Source organism: Rattus norvegicus, chromosome 8 (assembly GCF_036323735.1).
Source record: "Rattus norvegicus strain BN/NHsdMcwi chromosome 8, GRCr8, whole genome shotgun sequence".
Taxonomy (NCBI): domain Eukaryota; kingdom Metazoa; phylum Chordata; class Mammalia; order Rodentia; family Muridae; genus Rattus; species Rattus norvegicus.
The window spans coordinates 66,055,610-66,078,694 of NC_086026.1; the positions used below are offsets into that span (position 1 = coordinate 66,055,610).

The window sequence follows — 23,085 nt, forward strand, 5'->3', positions numbered from 1 at the left end:
GGCTTGTGTAGAAAGCAGGACATAGAAAACCTTTCTCTGTGAGTTGAGCTTCCCTGTGCTCATCTGTGCTTCTGGGCAGGGCTGATACCTCCCTTTCTATTCATGTCTGCACACAGACATGTAAGGACCTAAACTGGTGGGCTACAGAGCTGCGTTTGAAGAGAGTACCTGCACTTAAATAACTAAACTGGGGCAAAGAGACCCTGCGAGGCTCTAAGATTCCTTCCTTGGAATAATACACAGGCCTGGACATTAGGAGGCCGGATGAGGAAGGAATCAAGCATCCCAGGGAGCGGCAGCAGAAGGCAGATTCAGAGTCGGTCCACCCAAGGGAGGACGGTGAGACTGTCACTGATGGTCTGCAGCCTGGAGGTAAGGCTGCCCTAGCAGAGACCCTGCCTGCCCAGCTGATGAAGGATGGTGCTGCCCAAGGCCAAGGTGCCCTCCCCCTCTTACAGTTCACATTAGGAGTTATTTCTCTCTGGAGCGAACGATTTGTTACAATATCCACCATGTGCCTTTCCCGGCTGGGTGCCCTCCCATATATCCTGGATTAATCCCGGAAGTCACTCCATTCATTTAGGCCGTGCCTAAGTATTGCCTCCTCTTTTATTAGGCAAATTTTTCATTGTTTTGAGGAGCTCATAGGTTTTAATCTGGGGCAGAGATTTTACAGCCTCCCTGGTGACTCTTACATGTAGGCTTGTGCCTAAAAAGACCTCCTGGGTCCGCAGAGCCAGGCAGGGGGCCATCAGACTTCAGGGAGGAGGTTACTGTCATAGTCCCTCCCTCCAGAGAGCAGGAACTCAGCTTTCGTGTGACGTCAGGTCAAACGTTAACTTCCCTGATAGGTGAAGTCAAGGAAGACTGCTTTATTTGGGTGCTAATGCACTGAGCTTGTCCAGGGAAGCCTAGGGGGTCACCACCAAGGACCAGTGTAAAAGCTGGTGATTCAAGTTCAGACAGAAAGGCATGGTGCTGGGCAGGGAAGACATTGGCCACCCAGAGCCTAGTTGCAAACTCTTTAGAATACGCCTGAGAGCCCGGCACTGTCCAGACTGCTGTGCAAATCCAACAGGCCAATTGCAGAGGTCTGCCCAGGGCCTGGCTGTCATGCAGAGGTGCTCAGGAAGGTGAGAGTCTGGGGTCCCTAGCCTACCATAGACTCTCCCCAACTCACTCTCTCATAACCCTCAAACAGCCTAGCTTTGGGTTCTTTTGCTCCAGATGATGGCTGCCCCTCAGGCTAACCCCAACTAGCAAAACTTGCCAATCTGTAAAGCTGACATGACTCTCCTTACAGCCCTTGCATGAGACCTCCCTACCCCTTACCTGAAGCCTTGAAGCCTGTCTATTCACTAACACTACATGAACCCTTGACCCTCCCCTCAGGCTGGATCTGGGTCCAGGCTATGTGCCTGCTCCCTGTCCTATGTGAAGAGATATCCCCAGTTCTTATGTCTCCATCCCACAAACAGGATCTGTCTGTCTCCCCACCCCACCCACTTCTCCCTACCATTGCTGCCTTGGGCAACTCAGACAGTGCCCCAGGCTTACTCGTGCAGCCAGATCTTTGCTCACACTGCTCCCTAACAGGCAGGGTCTCTGCCATCCCTCATCCTCCCCAGCTTCCCACAGTCCTCTTGAATCCCAAGGACCAGGCTCTACCGTGGAGCACTCCCTGACTTCCCAAGCTCTATCTGCTCCTCTCCGTTGAGGTTCAAAGCATTTCTCCAACCTTCCACCTCAGACCATGGCTAAGTTCATCCATAACTTTGAGGAGAAGGCACCGTCGACAGTGGCCACTGCCGAGACTTACTCGAAGCCTCGATTGGCCTCAGCCAAGGTTGAGCTGGTTCCCCCAACCCCTGGTGAAATCCCTACAGCTATTCAGAGCATGAAAAAAATAATTCACAGGGCTAAAGCTGGTGGCTTCAAACACCTTACAGTGAAGGAAGCTGTGCTGAATGGGTTGATGGCCACTGAGGTGTGGATGTGGTTTTATATCGGAGAGATCATAGACAAACGTGGCATTGTTGGCTATGATGCTTGAAGACCAATCTTTAACTTCTGATGTGAGTTCTTATCTTGGACCATGTGTGATGAATGAGACTGCTATCTGAATAAAATGCTAGCCGTGGGGAAAAAAAAAAGCATTTCTCCTTGATCGGTCCTATGAACTTTAGGTTGTTCAGAGGTGGGAACTTGTTAAAACCGAAAGTGAAGATGAGAAAGACCGAGTCCATGGTTGTCTTATTAAAGCAAGCTATATTTAATGTCGGCCAGGATGATGGACACTGGTCAGGTCCATACCCAGGATTCCAATGTAGCTGAATTAGGTTAGTCAGGTGCTCCTAAAGGTAAAACTCTCAAGGCCTTGTACTTCCTACCTTCATCCAATGGGGGCAAGCATGCATCCTCATGTACTTCCTGCCGGAGTAACTGGGGCCTATGTGTGATCAAGTGCAGGTGGGGCAACCAAGCTTGTTTACAGAAGTGAAACCAAGCTTGTTTAGAGAAGTGAGCACGTGTGGCTCATTATGAACAGCAGCCCCCAGGGTTCCAGGAAGGTTTACTGTACTTGGGCAAGTGGTGCTCACAGGTTAGAGGCATTATTTGTTTTTCAAATATCAAAAGCATAACTTTAGCCCTTGAAGACTGTCCCCCATGCAGTCTGTGATAGCTGGACCCAGGCAAAGCCCACTGGGTACTCAAGAAAAAGTTCATTAAATGACTCAGTGGAACATATAGAGGACTCCCACTGAGGGGCTATAATACTTGACTAAAGGAGGTGTTATTGAGCCCATTCTGCAAATGGGAAAACTGAGGACACTGAATCTCTTGCCTTAGGAACAGAGCTGGGGACAGAACAAATTCCACCAAATCAGAGCTCTTAGGGTGTTGTCCATGTGTCTCTGTTCTACAAACAAGTACTCAACCAGCCCTGTGGGATCCACCCTGTGAATAGAGGTCCACAGAGGCTGGGTCACTCACTCAAAGCCACATGGTAAGTAGCCAGGCTGGAATTTGAATGCAAATTCCCTCAGCTTCCAACAGCTGATCAGGACTTCCCCAACCCACTTGAGGGTCTGTAGGACCTGCTTTTCCTGAGGCTCCAGGCTTCCCCTCCCCCAGGACTCCCAGGAGTGCCTCATGGTTGGTTGACCTTTTGGAGGGCCAGGCTTTCACAGTTCTGAGTGTTTACACAGTCGATCTGGCTGTGACAGCTCAAGAAAGTAGGGCACACAGAGGAGGGAGGGGTGTGGCAAGTGTGGGCTGCAAAGGCTTCCTCTAGCTTCCTTCCATAGCTGGACAGAGAAGCCACCATGGCAGAGGATTTCTCGAGTGACCTTGGCACAGCACCCTTGGTCTTGGGGTAAAGGCCTAGATTGCTCACTGACAAGAGGGGACATAGCCAATCTTTCTACAGCCCCTCACTGCTTAAGGACTTGGAGGACCCCAGGAGACATGTAATGAGAGGAGTCTTCCAGCAAGAACCCCCTTGAGCTCAGAGTCACAAGTCCTCTGAGTTTCTGTTTCCCTGTCTACAAATGGGGTGCTCATCATGGCCCCTCCCACCAAACATCAGGGAGGCAGAAGGAGCCCAGTGGGACCCAGCAGACATGAGGTTGTGCCTGTTCTGGGGCACACAAGAAATAGTCAGATTCAAGCCGGACAGATCCTAGAATCTCCCAGAGAGCCAGCTGGGTAACACCCAACAAAACCACACCCACAAGTCACCAGGAAAGCTAGGGTAAGCAGGTGTGTCTTGGTACCAGGGGCCATGAGTCCCCAGGAGCCAAGAAGATGATCCAGGCCTTCTCCTAACTCCATCATGCCCTAAGGGAGACTCCCAGGAGTGACTACAGGCTCTGTAGGTTTCCCCAAACTTAGCCAGAGCTCAGGAGGTGGTCAGGACACAGGGACTCTAGGCATTCATGATGGGAACTGAAGAAGCAAAGACAAGAAAAAGCAGCACAGGGGAATGCCCTGGGCTGGCCCAGCATAGGGTTGGCCGTAAGGGACAGGACCCTAGTGGAGTAGGGGTCCCCCAGCCCATCACACAGTCTGCCCTGGGCCTTGGCAAGGCTCCCTCTTCAGCTCTCCTCTTAGCAGCCCTGAGGCACTCCAAGCCCAGGCGGCCTTTCACCACACAGAAGAGCCTCTTGACTGAAAGGCCTCTGAGGCGCCTCACTGCTGTGTGTCCCTTAATTGGGAAATTGTTAACTTCTCCAAGAGGAATTTTAATTCAACTCAGCTGAAGGCTGGCCAAACCCAAGTACCAGCACCACACACAAATGCCCTCCCTCAACCTCGCTCTACCCGGGGAAGCTTGAGGGCAGGCAGCATGCTACCCAGGCTACCTGCATAATGCCAGGTCCTATTGACTTCCAGGCTTTCTGCTGCCCGCTTCTGGTGCAGCATGCCCCTCCTATGTCTCAAAGACAGTTATGTCCTGTCCTCCTTTGACCCACCAGGGCTGCTGGGCCTCTCACAGGAGTAGCCTACAGCCCTTCATGTTCTCTACCACACTCCCCTGGAGCAGAGCGCCTCTAGGTAGATTTGTGGGATATTTACCATATGCCAGCCCTTTCTATGCATCAGACCAGTTCATCTGCACCAGGGAGATTACATTATTGGTTCCAATTTGCTGGTAACAAGACTGAGGTCCACCCAACTAAAGTAAATTGCCTGAGTTCACACCATCGGGAGTCGCAGAGCTGAAAAGAGAGAGCAAATTCAACTCTTAACTGCCACCTATGACCCACCTCCCTCACCCATAGCTATGACTTTCACCCTTGGGGCCCACAGTCACTTCATCTCGGTGCCCCTAGGTATAGCCCATCTTAGGCCACAGTCATGTTTCATGAATGTTTGCAGAGTGAATAATAGAAAGATGAACAAAACCAGGCTGGAGAGATGGCTCAGTGGTTAAGAGTACTGGCTGCCCCTCCAGAGGTCCTGAGTTCAATTCCCAGCAACCCCATGGTGGCTCACAACCATCTGTAATGGGATCTGGTGCCCTCTTCTGGTGTGGCTGAAGAGTGTACTCACATAAAAATAAAAATAAAAAAATTAAAGGAAAAAAAAAAGGATGAACAAAACCAAACACTTTGCTACTCCCTTCCTTCATCAGATCTTAACCTTGTCTATGACAAAAACAGACAGGCAGTTGGGGCTGGAGAAATGGCTCGGCAGTTAAAAGCACTTGGTTCTCTTGCAGGAGATTGAGATCCAGAGCCCACATGGCAGCTTACAACCATCTGTAACTCCAGTTCCAGATCTGATGCCTTCCTTCCTCAGCCACCAAGCATGCATATGATATACTTACATACATGTAAGCAAGACACTCACACACATAAAATAAATACATTTAAAAAAAAAAAACAGACGAGCTCACAGACTGAACTTAATGGTAAATGCAGCTGCCTCAAGACACCGAGCTTCAGAGTAGAGCCCTGAGGAGTTGGACCTAGCTGTGCCTAGCTGCCCTTCACCCTGACAGTACAAGGCTGCTCTACGAACAGCGTGTAAGAAATCCTGAGCACAGTTCTGCTCCCGGGCTGAAAGAGGCCTCTGAGCAGGTGGGAACCTACCTTTCCTGGCAGCTTGGGGACTTGCACGCCACAAGACAAGGTGTTCATCACAACATGGCTGCCTGCTCCCCCTTGGGACTGTTCGCTGCTCTGTAAGTCATGTTGTCAGCCAAGCACTGTGGTACACACAGGGACATAGACAGGAAGATCTGGATTTTGGAGGCAGCCTTGACTACATATCAAGACCCTGTCATGAGAGCTGGGGAAATGGGGCAGGAGTTGGTCAACCTAGCATGCACAAAGCATTGGTTTCCATTGCCAACACAAAAAACACATACATGCTCAAACGGTCACCCCTAAATAATGTCAAAATGTGAATATGCCCTTAATTGGAAAGAGAGATGCTGTAATGCAATTAGCTAATTAGACTGAGGTCACACAAGAATAGGATGATGGCCCTTAATTCCATATAGTTGTTTGACAAAATTATATATATATATATATATATATATGTGTGTGTGTGTGTGTGTGTGTGTGTGTGTGTGCGAGCTAGTAAGAAGTCTCAATGGGTAAAGGTATCTGCTACTAAGCCTGATGAACTGTTTGATCTCTGGAGAGAAGGAGGAGACGTTGTCCCCTGACCTCCACATATGTTCTGTGGCACACGAAGTAAATAAAGCACAATCTAGTTTTTTTTGTTTTTTTTTCCCCGGGACTGGGGACCGAACCCAGGACCTTGCGCTTCCTAGGTAAGCGCTCTACCACTGAGCCAAATCCCCAACCCTCACAATCTAGTTTTTAAATACAATTGATTCACATACATTTTGTAAAATATGAAGATCCAATCTAAGTCAGACGTAGCACCCAGGGAGGCACCAGGTGAAGAGACATGGAGAAGCCAGGCTTCCCTCACAGGCCGCTGGTCTCCAGGGCGGTGAGACATCACTGCATGATGAGCCAGGTAGGTGTGGAGTTCGGCTGTGCAGCCTACTACTCTGCCTCACTCTAGGGTCCAGGGGCCGACTCGACCCCACATGGGTCGTGTGGCTCTGACAGGTTACTGCCTTCTCTAACCCCAAGATTGCTCACGCCATTCCTAGATCACTGCACACAGAAGGTTCTCCATAATGCCGGGGGAATAGGCCAACCGAATTCCTCATCTCTGGGCCTGTGATTCAGATGTAGTGAGTTGGGGAATGGGCTGTGCTCTGGAGACACCAGCTGTGACACTGAATCCTCAAACAGCCGTAGAGACGCATGTCTCCGGTACCCTGGACAGCTCCCTGGCTCTAAGTGGGCAGAGGTTCAGGGAGGGAGTATTTTTTTTCACCAAACCCAAGACACTGCTGAGACCCCTTCAGGTCTCCCACTGGGATGAGAGTGATGGTCGCCCACTGGTTCTGATGTGTGAGAGGAGATGTCCAGGGTACCAAGTGCATCCTCTGTCCCACAGAGCCTGGGAGGCAGCTTCAGCTCTGGGAGGAAAGAGTCTCAGCAGAGCTCTTCCAGGACCTGAACAGAGTGATGTCATCAGCCGTGCAGCTGTGTAAGGAAAGGTCAGATGGACACCTGTACTCCCCTGGGAACAATCATCAAGAGGCAACTGGGGTAGCTAAGGAAATAGCTCCCTCGGTAAAGCGTTTCACACGTAAAGACCTGAGTTCAACCTCAGGACCAAAATTTTTTTGTAATTAAAAACTAAAGTGGTGGTTTGTGCTTTGTAATACAAGTTCTACGGAGGCAGACAACCCCTAGAGTCTGCTGTCCAGCCTGCTTAGCCTACTCTACAAGCTCCAGGATAATAAGGAAACTTAAAAAACCAAGGTGGGTGGCCTGAATAATAACACCCAAGGTTGACCTCTGCCCACACACACACACACACACACACACACACACACACACACACACACACACGGTGACTGGCCTCCCTTGTCATCTACATACATTCTTAGAGCTCCCTAGCAAACCCAGATCAGGAGGCCTGGATGGACTTCAGAGGTCCCTGTCTCTAATAACTTCCCTGGGTGACTGGTGGTGTGAAGTATTCCTGTAATCTTAGGCATTTGGATATTTGGTCCCCAGTAGATGGAGCTGTTTGGGAAGGCTTAGGAGGTGTGGCCTTGTTGGGGGAAGTGTGTCGCTGGAGGCCAGTTTTGAGAGTTAAAAGACTTGGGTCATTTTGAGTTCAATCTGTCTGCTTCCTGTTTATGGTTCCAAAATATGCTCTCAGCCCCTGCTCCCACACCACGTCACCACTCAGCCATTATGGATTCCCCTCCCTCTGGAACCATAAGCCCCATAAATTCTTCCTCCTGTAAGTTGCCTTGGCCATGGCGTTTTATCACAGCAATAGGAAAGAGACTCGCCCAGTGTCCTAGTGCCCAGCACAGCTTGGGCACCCCAGTCCCCAGAGCCCTGTGGCTTGGGAAGAGCGTTGACAGTGATGCATGAGGTGAGAACAGTACACAGACCAGAGATAAGAGGAACAAGAGAACGAGGACAGCAAGATGGAAACAAGTTGAAGATGGTGATGGCGTTGATGAGCTGACATGATACAACAGGTTAGGTCAGCTCACCGTAAGCCATCAGGTCTGGGGAGGACCAGCATGAAGTGCCAACCAGCTGAAAGGAACCATGAGGTGGTGGTGTCAAAGAAAGCATCTTAGAGAGGTGAGCCTTAGCTAGTTGTGAGAAAAAACATTCCAGAAGGAAATGAGGGAAGTGAGACTGAGCTCAGGCGGACAAGTCATCTATAGAAAAGAAGAGGGGCTTAGCCAGATCATGACAATTTACAAGACAGGGACTCCAGACTTCATCCTCAGGCAAACAGGGAAATACTGCAGGTTCCTGAGGAAGGGTGACCACAAGAAAGGGGGTGGCGCTCAGTGGGACCTGAGCTGCTACAGTGTCTCTCTGTCTGTCTCTGCCTCTCTCTCTTTCTCTCTCTCTCTCTCTCTCTCTCTCTCTCTCTCTCTCTCTCTCTCTCTCTCTGTCTCAGGAAGTAATAGAATTGACGGTAATAGAATTGAGCCCAGTACAATCAGCACACCTCCCTGCCCTGACAAACATCACAGAAAGTCCCAAGCATTAGGTCCTGGGGAAGAATGGCTGGAAGAGTGGACCGGCAGGGATTTCTCCAGACTGAAACCCCTCCTCCACAGGGCTGCAGTAAAAGGGCAGGCTGCCACCAGGGAGCCCGAAAGGCTGGGCTCCTGCTGGGCAGTGCACCCCATCCCTCTGTAATGCTCTATCCTAGGTGCTGAGGCTTTCCCAGCCACCTTGCTCTTGACAATAGTCACATGTCTACATGTGCAGCCTTGGCCCTTTCCAGCTGCCGTTCACAGGTCCACCCTGTGTGCCCATCCTTAGAACACCTCCCATTTCTGTCTTCTCCTCCCAGCCTACCCAAGTCCTGAGTTAGCTGTGCCCATCACTCACATTCCCAGAGTCTGCATCTCCCTGTGGATGCCCCTTCAAACCCCCCCCCCCAGTTAATCCTGCTATCACTAATCCAAAATGAGATTGGGGTCTTTAGACTTGCCTTCCAGCTTCTCTGGCCCACCCACCTTGTCTCTACCAGGGATCCAGAGCCTGAGAACTGAGTCCCCTCCATAGTGACTTCTGGGTCTGCTTTGCTCAGAACCTCAAGCCTCTACTCTTCCTCCTGGTCTTTGCTCAGAGGACCCTCTGCCAGGAGTCTCGTCCCAGCCATCCAGCACTGGAGGAACCCTATCTCATGTTATCTCTCTGGCTTTCTTTGTCTCTAGAACACATATCACTCCCTGGCCTGACTACTGAACTGCTCTAAATGTCCCTGTCTGTCCTGTTTGAAGGGCAGATCTACAAGGATAGGGTTTGTCTGACATGTCCCTGATAGGGGCACATGGTTCTCCAGGTGTGAGGATGGGCACAAAGGGCTGCACCTACTGTGCAGCTGGTGTTGAGTCAGTCAGGAGAATGAGACAGGAATGAACCGCTGAGCCAACAGTGACACCAGGGACCATGCATGGAGACGTAGTACACACCATGTAAGGATAAATGTGTGACTCAGGAGACAGTCTGCCCTGAGAATCCCCACAAACACATACCCATGTGTCGTCCCAGCCTCTGGGGGAACAGTGCAAGGAAGAGAACTGGACAAGGCTCCCCCCAGCTACACGAGGGCCCCATGGAAATACCACAGATGCCCACCCCACCCCGTGCCAAGAGGTGTAAGACAGTAACCTAGCCTTGCCTGCATTTCCTCCAGCCTGCTACCCTGTTCCTTCCCAAACACAGGAGCACTTTGAGAAGTACCAGCCAGAGAGGCAGGGGAGAGAAAGGAAAACCATGGGCTTCTTCAGGATTTCAGGGGGGTCACTAAGCCAAGCCTGCCCCTCGGCACAGCCGGCAACAGCCCCCTTCCCAGCTCCCTGAGCCAAAACACCATACAAGTGTCCAACCTCCACCATACAGCCTATGTTGCCCTCTCTACCTCAGCCCTTTCCTGCCAGGATCTCCCTCTGCGCTTTATTATAGTGACAAAACACTGGAAACCATCAAAATACACAATAGAGAACTAGTTAAATGGGACACGGCAACACAGGCTGGAACATTATGCTGCCATTAAAAATCACATTATAGAAGAGTATTTAATGGTGGGGAAATGATCCTGGTGTAGTATTAAGTGCAAAACGCAGGTTAGAAAACAGTAAGTACAGCTTGATCCCAATTATGTCATAAATACATATTTTGTAAAAGACTGACGGGCAAAACACCCAAGCACTTGCATTTTTCTATTGAGAACACACATTACATTTTATAACCAAAAAAATAGATGGCTTTTAAAGGACCCTACAGGCTTCCAGCCTTGGCCTGGAGTCATCTCCTTCAGCCAGCCTTGCCAGCCCCCAGCTCAGACAGGCTCCCCCTGCCCTGCACTTCCTGGAGTGATCCCATCTTGTACCTGTCAGTGCTGCCGCCCGCAGGACAGAGACGGAACTGCAGCAGCCTCCTGACCAGGGTGAGGCAGAACACAGCACACTGTGCCCCACCATCTAGGCTTCCTGCCCAACACCTGGTAACCACCACAGGCAACCAATCCTTCCAGAACCAATCAATTATTAGGACTGTTTTGGTGGGGTATGTGGACTTCAGAGTGACACCTAGCATCTGGAAAAGAAAAACTGGGTGTGCTGTTTGCACAACTTTCTCCCCGAGCCACACAGCTGTCCCCCAGGCCCAGAAACGGATCTTCTGAGCCCGCACCGCCACTGAGCCTAGAACAGAGGGCAGCATGGTCTAGCTTTCATTACGGTAACAAAGTACCACTGTAGCCTTAAACTGGCTCAGACACAGGTGTAAGGTGACTAATCTGTCACAAATCAATCCACAGTCAAGCCAAGTAGCACCCTAGGTCCCTTTCCTGTCCTGTCTGCTCCCCTCCCATCTCCTCTGTTAGAGCATAGCTTCCATACATCCCCTCACTTGGGACATGGAATGGGAGAGCCTGTCCCCTCCCTCCCACACTATGGTTGCCTTGTTCCTTGCGGCACAGACCAAGAGGCAATCTGCTATTTTCACACAAAGCTAAGGTCATCTGGCTGACAATGCTCATCACAAATACACCTAGGGTCTGAGCCTTGTCCTGCCCTGAAGGTGTCTGGACCCAAATGTCAACTGCAGAGCCCCATTAACTCCACACATGAGAGCCAAGGCTGCCTCTTGACAGTTTCTTGGACATTGACTATCTCCGTCCACACATTCCCACTCCCTCCTGACCTGGAGTCAAGCACACATTTGGTCAACAATGTGACAGGACTAAGGGCAGAATGCTTCAGCTTGCCTTTGGAGAACCCCACTCCCCATACCAAATGGGAACCTATTAGCCAGCGCTGTCTGTGAAACCATGTGGCTGGGACAAGTGCCTTAGGCTTCTGAACTGGCTACGGACCAGGACTGGCCACAGCAAGGGCTACTGGGGTTTGATTGCAGAGGAGAGGGACAGATGGAATCATATAGAAAGAGGGCCTTGAGACAGCCCTCCCTGGAAGCCCCACTAACCCACAAATGTTCTCTTACCTGTGACTGGGTAGTGTTAGGCGCAGCTGGGCTGGGATGAGCTGGGGTCTGGCTCAGTTGACCTTTTTGCTCATAGGTGCCAGAACCTCAGGACCTGTGGATACAAGAGGCTGTGGGAAGAAAGAGAAGGCGGTGGCTGTCAGGAAGGATGAACAGGATAGTATGAGGGGTGAGGGGTAAACATGCAAATGGGCCTGAGTGCACCCAGCTGGGCAATTAACACTGCACACACACACACACACACACACACACACACACACACACACACACACACACCCTACTCAATGGCACACGTGCACTTGCACATTCATGCCACCAGCTGGATCATCGAAACTCTGGGAACATGGTTATCTGGCAACAGGGTGGAGGATCTGGCTGCTTGTCCTCACAACTGGACCTGTGATCTTGGACCAGTCAACCTCTAAGCCTCACTTCCCTCATTCATGAAATAAGGGTTTCTTCCTTCTGCCAAGACAGCAATAGACTAGCAGAGGTGGTCTATTGGACAGTAGGTGTCCATCAACACCTCCGTTTGCTCCTCCTCCTCCTCAGCCACTAGATGCTAAGGCAGGTTCCAGGCTAACCCCAGAGAATGCGGTTGACAGAGCCCAGGATGCAGCTTCGAACCTGAACCCCTACCTGTCCCCAAAGATCTTTGCAGCTCCTACTTATCCTCTCCACTGTCTTATTCCCTCTTCAAGTATCCTCCAAAGGTTCCCCAGACAGAAGCAGGAAAGATGCTAAGGTGTCCAGCCTGGGGTCTCTGACGTGACATTACCATAAGGCCAGAAACAAGGCAGGTACCCCCCAACTCTCCAGCTTTAGGATCCTGTGGCCCTAAGCAAAGCTTTTTTCTCTTCTTCAGTTTCTTTAACCTCTCAAAGTCCTGAATCCCTGTCTGAGTTATCACCGAGGGGTCCCAGATCTGTGTCTCTCAGAGTGGAGACACCAGCTCTGGGCTGCATGGGAAGGGGGAAGGGATTTAAGTGGGATGCAAACATTTTTACTCTCATTGGTTTGCGACTATTTTTCTGTGTGTTAGGGGAAAACATGACAGGTACATCGCAGGCGAGATTTCACGGGTGTGTGACTCAGGGAGCACCGTGGTAATCCTCCCTCAAATAGTAGTCCATGAAATGCAAAGATTACAGAGGGAAGTACAAGAGGGGAAGTGCCTAGGAAACCCAGTTCACTTGCCACAGCCTTCACCCGTCTTTCCTGGGAGCCGCCCCCTGAGCTCTCTGGTGTTTCCATGTGGGACTATACAGCACAGGCCTGATTCCCAGAGCCTCTCAGAGACCTTTAAGATCTGATAGATGGAGGAGTGGACTCCAAGACGATGAACGCAATGTGGGCAGAAAATGGCAAAGGCCCAGAGTCCCTCCAAGAATTCATGTTCTAGCAAGCCAAGGATGTAAGTGAGTGCAACTTTCACCAATGCGGCAAGTGAGGTCTAGAAGGTGAGGTCTTCCTGCCTCCCAAGCTGCAGATTCCCCTCCTAGAAGGAGGCAGAGAATTAGGTGCCAAGCAGGATCTTGGCTATCCCAGGAAAAGGACCAGACAAAGGACCACTAGCTAAACAGCCCTCCGGCCTTAAATTGTGCCCCAATACAGATGGCCCTAAAGATGTCTCTCAATGACTGAAAATCCTGGAGATAAAGACAGGACATGGCGGTGCCAGCTTGGCCCAGGTGAGTAGCCAGAGCCTGAACAATTCTTCAGACCTGGGTCTCCCAAGCCAGGTCCAGCCAGGCAGGAGTGCCCTCAATGCCTGCCCAAGCTGGCTCCCGGTAGACTGGCATGAGCCAGCCAGGCCCAGGCCAACAAGGACAGCCATGTCCCTGGCATACCTCCAGACCACCTGGCTGGCAGCCCTGAGCCCAGTTCCACCTGAGCTGGCAGACCAAGCCATCCCCATGAGTGCTTCTCAAGCCCCCACTGCCATGCTCCCAGACAATGACTGGGTCTCCAGCTCCCTTCCCCCAACCCTTTTTGAAGCTCCTGCTCTCCTCAGAGGCATCACAAGAAGTTGCTATGGAAATGGGACCACAGGCAGAGCATGACAATGATTTGGGGCAGGGAGGAGCTGCAGTAGGAGCCAGGGCTCTCCTGGACACGAGGCCTGTCCATGTGCTTAGTCCCAGGAAAGATATGAAGCTCAGCTGAGGAGGACCAAGGGACCAGAGCAGGGGCAAGGCTTCCTTCCAATCTGCCCTGCTGGATCCTTGCCCCTCAGCAGAACATATAGAGCCCTGAAAATCCAGGGCCTGTCCCTCAGCAACTGCAGGGGAGAGAACACTACCAAGAAACAGCCTGTCATAGAAATTATATTCTTGTTCTGGAAGGCACCACACGGGAGTGGAGTCTGAGAGGTTTCCCATCATACAGACTGGAGACAGAGCTGCAAGGGCTGGCATCTCCTGCAAGTCAGCCCACAGCCAACCCAGAACACCCTCCCGTCTCCTCTCCCCCCAACCGGATCCCTCTGACAGCACACTGCCTCCATTCACTCAGCCTCCCACCCCTTTACACACTTCCTGTTAAGAAGCCACTCTGAGCCTGGTGACTGGGAGGGATGCCCGGTGCAGGGAAGATACACGGACAGACATGACCCATCATGATTGGAGGGAAGACACCGAGACAGAAAAGCAGCGCCCATGAGTCAGGGATGGCGGCCTTGGGTTTTAGGTTATGCACTTGGGTGATGTTTTACAGACCTCCCAGTTCCCCTGACTCCCCTCCAAAGCTCTCACTCTGTCCTCTACAGCCCACTGAGGCCTCGTTTCCAGAAGGCTGTGGGGAGTATTTCCACTAGCATCTTGCTATAGTTTAGAGCTTGAGTGTCTCCCACAGGCTCATGTATTAAAGGCATAGACTCCAGGGAAGCACTATGGAAGGAAACTGAACTCTGGAGGGCTGGAGCCTAGTGGGAGGTCCTTAGGTCGATCAGACTGTGCTTTCATTGGACATTGAGGCCCCACTTTCTTCAGCAGTAAGGGCTTTGCTGCACAATTTTTCTACCACAATGTGCTACTGTATTATAGGCCTGAAGTAACAGAGCTAACCAGTCATGGACTAGGATCTCCAAAACTGTCAGCTCCTTTGTGGTCAAATGACCCTTTCACAGAGGTCGCGTATCAGATGCCCTGAATATCAGATATTTACATTATGATTCATCACAATAGCAAAATGACAATTCTGAAGTAGCAATGACATAATTGTATGGTTGGGGGTCAGCACACCATGAGGAACTGTATTAAAGGGTCACAGCATAAAGGTTAAGAACCACTGCTCTGTAAGATGCTTGTTTTGGGTATTTTGTTATGGTCGTGGTAAGCTAGGCTTTGCAAAGTGTTCCCTTTTGTACCCTGAGTACAGTGTCTATCTAAAGCTGGGGGGTGGGGAGAATTTGCATGCTGCTGAGAAAGAAGTGGAGACCTGGGTTCTGTCTGTAGACAGCCAGTTAGACGCTGCTCTCTTCAGACCTCAGGCCCAATACGGTATCTGGCAAGTTCAAGGTACCCAGGTGGGTGAGGAATAAAGTGGACTCTGTAGGAACATGATCTTGGCAGGGGTGACAGGGGCTAGGCGCGTGTTTTGAGCTCCTCATGATTTCTAGCTGGCCGACCTGCCAGTTCCATGGTGTCCTGCATGGGCTCTAACAGTTGAAAGCATAGCCTTCCCGGGCCTGTGTTACACCCGTGGAAACCAAGACCTGAGACGTAGCAGCTGGTCTAGAAGGAGCCCTCCCTGCACTGAGATGGTAAGAACAGGAGAGAGCACCAGGGAGAGAAGGGTAGGGCCTGGTCCAAGACTACGGAAAAGAGGAAAGAGGTCCTGAGGGCTTCGTGGTGGAGGCAGGACTAGGGCTGGCTCACAGCTGCCCTCCGGAAAGAACACTGTTTCAGAAAACAGGGACACAGCCTATTTGTCAGTCCGCATGACTTGAAGCTAGACTGGCAGACACAAGGAGAGGGGAGCACATTCCCTGACAGCTGCCACCCTGTCCCCACACCACCAAGGCAGGCCTAGTCACTCCTGCCTAATGAGAAAATAGCTGGGGCGGATCCCAGGAGAGACGGAAGAGGGGCGGGGCAGAACATCCAAGAGATGGAGGTGCAAAGACAGAGCTGCAGTTATCTCAGACCTAGATGGACAAAGGGAAGGACAGAGCTGAAGGGTGGACAGATGGGGCCACCGCACCCCATTCCCGCCAGAGACGGTTCTGCAGCTGCTGAGGGGAACAGACAGCTGGAAAGGAGCCTGCAAACACAGCTTTGAGAAGATTTTTCAGCAATAAAACTCATATTTGAAATGAGACTTTGTGCAGTGGGGAAGCCTTCCTATGGCAAACATTAAATCCAGACACTGTAAAGTGAAAATTTGACAAACCCAACTGCATAAACATGTACAACATCTGTACAGCAGAAGACACCATAAACAATGTTAAAATGCAAGTAAGGCGCGACAAGAAAATGCCACTAATATGCAAAGAGCCCCTACAAATCAATAAGAAAAAAGACAAAAGAGAAAAAATTGGGAGTGAATTAGAAATCCGCAGAGGAAGAAGTAAATTGGCCAATAAACGTATGAAAAGATGTTCCCTCTCACTAGCAATCAGGCAAATGCAAATGAAAACGACACGATACCATTTTTTGCCCATCAGATTGGGAAAAATTAAAATGATTTATAACAAGCAATGCTGGCAAGGATGATGGGAAATGAACACTCATAGACCATTGAAGGGAGAGAAGTTGGCTCAACCACTGCAAGGGTAATTTGGCAGTATTGATTAACATTTTAAACCCACACACCCTACAACCTAGTAATCCCATTTCTACCGTCTACGGGGGCTGGGGTGGGGGGGAGACAGTGCAAGTACGCACATAAAAATACTCAAGGATGCTCATAGCAGCGTTGCCAGTAAGAGCACAAAAGAAATTGGAAATGGTCTAAGTGTTTATCAATAAGGAAATATTCAAGTAAAACATAGCCCATGCACGCTGTGGAACATCCTGCAGCCATCCGACAGCGTGAGGCACAGCTGCATGACAACGGGAGGGAATCAAGATGCTCCTTCAGAATAACTGTGTTTACAAACAACAGCCTATCTATCCACGGATGGAGAACATACGCCAGGCCTCCAGGTGATCACCTTTGAGGGGCAGGGCAAGGGGGCTTCTGTGGCTTCTGCATTCCACAAATGTAGTGTTGGATTTTCTTTTGTAATCAGAAAAACAAAATCAATAGGGAGCTAATGGATTTTTTTTTAATCTTGCCCAGACCCTAATATAAAATGCAGATCTAAGCAGCACTTCTCTCGCTGAAAGGCAGGAGTCCACGCTCCCACCGGGCCCCAGGCGCCGACCCCCTAGGCCCCTACTGGAACTCTGGGACCTATTTGAGACCTTGGCTGGAGAACATGGGGCCAAAATGACAAGAGTAGAAGGTCACCCCAAGTGCACAGGCTGGCTGGGGCCCAAACTCAGGACTCAAGGCTATAAGTGCTGGATAAGGGGTAGGGAAATTCTCCAGATGAAAAAGAAAAGTCACTGCCCTGGGGAACTCTGGTCTGGGCTCAGAGTGAGGGAGAACACAAAGGGCCCCTTTGCAGAAAGCCCCGGGGAAGAGGGAGATGAGTGTGTTTTTCTTTACACTGAAGAGAAGGTTGAAGAGCTGAGTAGGTGGGCAGAGACTACTGTATAATGTGGGGTGAGCCTTGAGGGTGTGTGTACCCCAGTAGCATGTCTGTCTGTGTAGTCAGACAGTGTGGGTCTGTTGTTATTCCCTGAGTGACAGCAAAGAGGGTGTGTGTGTGTGTGTGTGTGTGTGTGTGTGTAAGGAAAGAAACCCACAAGACCTTCTGTGTGTCTCTGAGAGTTCCCATCAGTGAGGAGACTCTGTATGAACATGCTTTCTCCCCCCACCCCCACCACCACCGACCCTGTGTGTACGATGGTGCTTATCCCCAGGGCTCCTACCTACAGGGACACTGGATATGAGAACATGTATGTTAGGATGTTTGAGTACCAGCAGGTCTGCTGAGACCAGAAGCAGATGATGAACCCCAACACCCACACTGTAGGCCTCCCCAAGAGTCCAGGCCATAGTTCTCTCACTGTGAACCTATCAACAAAAGCAGGGGAAACCACCTTGGAAGACCTAGACCTGTGCAACTCTAGGTTCCTCTCCCTTAAACGTTTACTTACAGAACTGATGTCCCACTGACTCCCAACATACCCTCACGGAGACAACTAGAGTTATGTGAGACAAGGTCAGGAAGGACCTGCAAATTTTTCCTCAGGCTGAATGACACCCACCACCCTAGTCTGCCCCACCCACTTCAAAAAGAGTTTTCTAAAGACATATTCTCTCTCTCTCCCTCTCTCCCTCATTTTCTCCCTCCCTCTCCCTCTCCTTCTCCCTCCCCCTCCCCCCTCTGTGTCTGTGTCTGTGTGTTTGTGTCTGTGTATGTGCCCATGAGTACAAGTGCCAGTGGAAACCCAAAGAGGGCACTGGAACTAGAGTTCTAGGTGTTTATGAGCTGCTCAACGTGGGAGCTGGGAACTGAACTAAAATAGTCTATAGGAGCAGTGCACACTCCTGAGTCCTGAACCATCTCTCCAGCCCCTTCTGAGGGTCTTGTATCTCCTCTGCAGGGGCCAAGGGCTGCATTCCTCAGTAAGGATCCAACCACCTGAAGGGCCTGCTCTACACTCTCTGGATGGGGACATGGCTTTCACTCAGGCCCCTTGGTACCCATTCCCAGCTGACCCCAGCCTCAAGCCAGGTCCTAGCGCCTCCTAGCTCTACCTCACTCAGTATGGGAGTCCTGTCCTCAACAGAGTCAGGCTTCTCAGACCTGCACCTGCTGTGCCCTCCGCCAGGAACACCCTCCCCGACCCTGTCACTTCCCAATACCCTTCAAGAAGCTTCTATGGACTCAGGGGGCCACGTCCTGGTGTCCCTGCCTTTGCCAAGCCCTGTCCTCCTCTTGCTGAGGCTGGTGACAATTCTGGTTTCCCCAGGGCAGGGGTGGGGCTTGTTCTCTACATTCCCGGGCCCAGCCCAGGCCTGATACAGAGAAGACACCAGGAATAGATGATTGTGGGATAAAGTAATGGGTTATCTGACCTAGGCACACCATGAGCCTTCATAAGGTGGCAGGGTGGGACAGAAATGACATGGCCAGGGCACGGATGCCCACCTTCCTGTCCTGTGTCAGTACAGTAAGTGGCAGACATTAAGTATTGCACCTGGGCAGTAAGAAAAGAGGAGCTCCTCACGAGGAACCCCAGGAACCTGTGAGCACTGAAACAACATAGCCCTGGGTATGAATATACGCTGGAATGGGGACTTTTGCACACACACGTCAGGACCTTTCAGATAGAGGGTGTCCATACCACAAAGTGATTGAGAACTGACTGTCAGGGAGCAAGCTGAGTAAGGCTGGTCCCACTAAAGAGGAGGCTGGAGCACATATCAGGCACCAGTTACAGACAAGGTGGTGTAGGGGGTCACGGGGAGAGCATGCAGCACGGGACTTGGAAAGGAGCTGTCTAGGATAGGAGGAGGAGCCTTTTGGTGTGGAGTGAGCCTCACTGGCCTTTTGGTGTGGAGTGAGACAGCACTGGCTGCGTGAGGCAGAGATTGGGGGGATGGAAACCTCACTTGAATTCTCTGGGCCTCGGTTTCCCCACTAAAGTCCCCGGTCACATTTGGTGGTCCCTGGGAGTCCTGAGAGTGTGGGTGGGTGTGGCCGCCCCCACAGCAGGTTGCAGGCCTAATCCATACAGTCCACTTGGCAGTGGCCAGCGTCTCTCATTGCTTAGCTTCCTGTTGCCCTCACTGGGGTAAGAGTGGATACCCTAGAGTGTTAAATGGTCTTGCTGAGCCCCAGGTCTCTCCTAAAGACTGCAGCCACCACCTCCCTCATTAAAAGGACAAAGGGAATAAGAAATGTTGTGACTGGGGTCAGGTAATAGGAGCCCAGGACCAGGCAGGACTGCTGAGCAAGCAGGTCAAGGTCACATGGCCCATTGTCCCTTCCTCAGTGTCCTCTGACTCCTTCCTCAGGGGGCTTTCCTCAGCTGGGTCACACTGGGTTCGGGTGACAGATCTGGACCAGCATCTCCCTGCCTTGGCTGTTTCACTTCTGATACAAAGCGGCCCTGCTCCTCAGTCCCTCTGTGTAGTCTCAGGGCCTCCTGATCCCTCCAGAAGCAGCAGCTGCCCTGAGCTCCAGCAAACTGAGTCAAACCTAGGTCTGCAAAAGCCCCCATTCCAGCCGCCCTGGGCCTTGGTTTCCGCCCCCCAAAACTAGGACACAAAACTACCCTCCATCCAGATGTGGAGATTGATAAGGGCCTAGTGGTACATTTTGCTTCACGCAGAGCGAGGGACCTCTCTGTCTTTCATCTTTAGGCTTCAGTTTCTCCGTATCGAAGCATAAGGGTTGTCGTGAATGATGCTTTACGGAGCCTGCCAGGCGTCAACCCCAAACTCTGAAGACCCAGACGAGCACGGTCCATCCAGCAAAGGCAGTGTAGCCATGCGGAAGAATCACAGCAAGGCTCAAAGCTGGAGCTGTCTGAGCCTCTATAACACCACAGTCTCCACTACTCCCTGTCACGTCCCCTTCTAGAACCTCTCCTTACCTACATGGTCCCTTTAAGCGCCAAAGATCACAAGCAGCCTGAAAATGGAAGCCCCAGTAAGAGAGCAACAGTGATGAGGGAGATGGGCGGGACAGCCAAGCTCACACAGGGGGAACTGAATACCCAGATGAGAATCCCAGCCCCTTAGGAGCCACTGTGGTTCCATATGTGCCTGACCCTACCTGCACACATATGTGCAGATCTGTGACATGTGCACAAGGATTTGGGGGAAGAGCTGATCCAGGCTCCTGCCACCTCTCCTCTATAGCCATAAACACTACACAACTTGGTCCCGAGAAACCAGTCCTTACTAGTGATGGCCAGTGGCTGCACAGACCTCATTGCAAACAACTTTGCCAGGTGAGTACCGTCTGGCAAGGCAGGGCTCGCTGGCAGATTAAGGCCAATGCCAGCCCCAGACTCATTCATATTCTGGTCTGGCTGCCCGCTTCAATATGGCTGAGAGAAGCAAGGGCAGAGGCAGCCCTCCGAGAATGCCCAGCAATGATTCCTCTCCAATTCCAATTTACTCTCTATCATTAATGCTTTTGAAAAGCCCCACACACTCTGCAAACAGGGAAGGAACACTGTCTGGAGAAGGGGGTGGGGGAGGAGAGAGCTGGAGACTGGAGGAGAGAGGCTCAACGGAGGTAATGCTGGGAGCCCTGAAGCCTGGAGTTGAAGCCCAGTGGGGGCCTATGTCTGTCCCTGATCGTCCATCTCTGCTATCTCAAGGGATTGGTGCAGGTCAGTTTAGAGTCAGAGGGAGCTAGGCTTTACAACTGTAAAGGGCTATGTCTTGAAGAACACAAGGAAATGAACCATGACCTAGATGCCCCACCAAACCAGGAAACCCATGCCAGGGTCCAGGGTAAAACCTAAGCCCCTCTCACCACAGTATAGACAGTAGATGATCAGTAGAATGTGAGCCCCTATTTTAAACACAGCTATCAACTAACCTATCCCCCAGACTCACCTCAGTAGAGCCAAGCTAGCATCCCTACCCCACCAGCCCCACTGCATCCTGTCAGAACTTACCCCCTTCTCCAAACCTTTCTAAGTCTCTCCACTCTCCCATGGGCTACTGCAAAGCCTTCTCCAGAAGCTCAGACCCACTGAGGTCCAGCCACACCTAAAACCCTTCCCCTTGCAATGCCATTTCGGCTGTAAAAGTTCTTCCTCCTTGGCTCCAGCTCGCCTGTCAGACCCCTAGCCCTCTCCAGGATGCAACCTGTGTTTCTCATCTACGTAACTCTCTCTGACTCCCCTGGCACATCCTGCCCTGAACTCTAACACATGTGCTTCCTCTGTAACCAGTGGGATCTCAGCATGGGAGGTTTGCCCAGCTCAGCCTGTACACTCCCATGTGAGGCAAAGTACCTGACTCATAGTAGGCCTATTCCTCCAGGCAGTCAGACTTAACTGAGCACATACTGTGTGTCACATTCTGCTGGGGATGCAGCAGCTGATGACCAAGGTGTACTTGTCTATTGGAGGCTAAAGGACACACGATCACTTTGAAATGGGGGAAGCTAAGGCCCAGAGAGGTAAAATCTCATCTGAAGATGTTCCTGCTTCAAGCTCTCTTCTCTGCTATTCTTCCTGTAGCAGCAGTGAGGGGCAACTCAAATTGAAACATTAGAGTCAAAAAGGGAAGGAAAGATGGCCGCTCTTCCACCCTTTCTCCATAATGTAAAGAAAATTGCGTTCTGCCAACTATCGCAGCTTAAAAGCAATTAGAGTTTTTTGGAGGGGACTCTGGGCACGAGCAGACGTGACAAAGCGAGCGCCCGGCACAGAACGGTTCCAGCATTCGTTCAAATCAAGTAAGGGGTGGGGGAGGTGTTAACGCAGCAGATAGTGAAGATACAATATTTACAGCCTCAGAGGGAAGGTCCTGAAGGGGCCAAGGATCCCCCGCTTCCCTCTCACACCCTACATTGAGGGAGGCGAAGGGTCTGATGCTGTGAAGGGAAGAACCACCCTTCTGCCTGCTTCCAAGAGAGAGACGCCCTAGGGGTTCCCACTCTTACCCGCTGCCCACTGCCATGCCCACAGCCACAGGCGCCATCTCTGAAAACCTCAGACCTTCCAATCCTGAGGAAAACCAGCAACTCCAAGTGTGCTCGACTGTGACTAACCGTATGGCCTTCATGGGTGTGCGACCCTCAGGTCTTAGGATGGCCTACGTATGTGTCCAAATCTCTCTGGACCTCTGTATTTGGCCACACCTCCCTCTCTTGCACCTTCACAGGACCGTTGACATCCTCTTTCCAAACCCAGAGCGGCTGCCTCTTCCTGTGACCTGACCTCTGTCTGCCTAGCTCTACATTGAGCTCCTGCCCAGGATAGAACACAGCCTCCCAGAGGAGCAAGTTCCTTCACTCCTCTCCCTGCGTGATCTGCAACACCCTCCATCTCTCTGAGCCAACTTTCCTCAACTACTAAATAGGGAGAGCAGCCCAACAGCCCGTGGGCCTTAGAAATGAGTAAAGTAATCCAAACTGGTCGCCACTGTGACTAATGGGTGTTCAGTAAAATTCTGCTTTCGTCCATGTTTGACTCTCAGGCATGACTCTCTCAGGCCACCACGGAGAGTCACCCAACAAGTGCTTACTGGGAAGACCTGTGACAACTGTTAGCAATGGGTATAAAAGCTGTGGAAAGCTCTGTGCACATGGAGACCAAGTGAGTGAGTTTGGGGCTTAAGAAAGACATCCTTGGGACCACGGAGACCTGCATTCTGAGCCCTCGGAAGCCTCTAGCACAGGAAAAGGAAGAGAAGAGATGATCTGGGTAGCTTACAGCTTAACCCTTAATATCTCCCCTCC

General features: G+C 51.2%; 2 protein-coding genes across 7 annotated transcripts in view; one reads left to right on the top strand and one right to left on the bottom strand.

Annotated features, from left to right (window-relative positions):
• The window catches only part of Lingo1 (leucine rich repeat and Ig domain containing 1), a 182,211-nt gene that overhangs the window by 148,335 nt on the left and 10,791 nt on the right, over positions 1 to 23,085 (bottom strand). For 4 of the 6 annotated variants that reach the window (XR_005487818.2, XM_008766270.4, XM_017595646.3 and 1 more), the window contains exon 2: positions 11,598 to 11,707. The gene's annotated coding sequence lies outside the window, so the exon portion shown is untranslated. Of the gene's footprint in view, positions 1 to 4,578; positions 4,722 to 5,597; positions 5,714 to 11,597; positions 11,708 to 13,447; positions 13,563 to 23,085 lie in introns of those variants that run through there. The other 2 variants (XR_010053964.1, XM_039081468.2) reach the window with 2 other exon arrangements.
• LOC120094169 (ATP synthase subunit g, mitochondrial-like) lies at positions 1,100 to 4,584 on the top strand. Its single transcript, XM_063266403.1, has one exon. The coding sequence runs from the start codon at positions 1,754 to 1,756 to the stop codon at positions 2,051 to 2,053; it is 300 nt and encodes a 99-aa protein (XP_063122473.1). The 5' UTR covers positions 1,100 to 1,753; the 3' UTR covers positions 2,054 to 4,584.

Excerpts from the sequence above, each read along its gene's own strand:
- LOC120094169 (XM_063266403.1), top strand. The coding sequence starts at position 1,754 with ATGGCTAAGTTCATCCATAACTTTGAGGAGAAGGCACCGTCGACAGTG.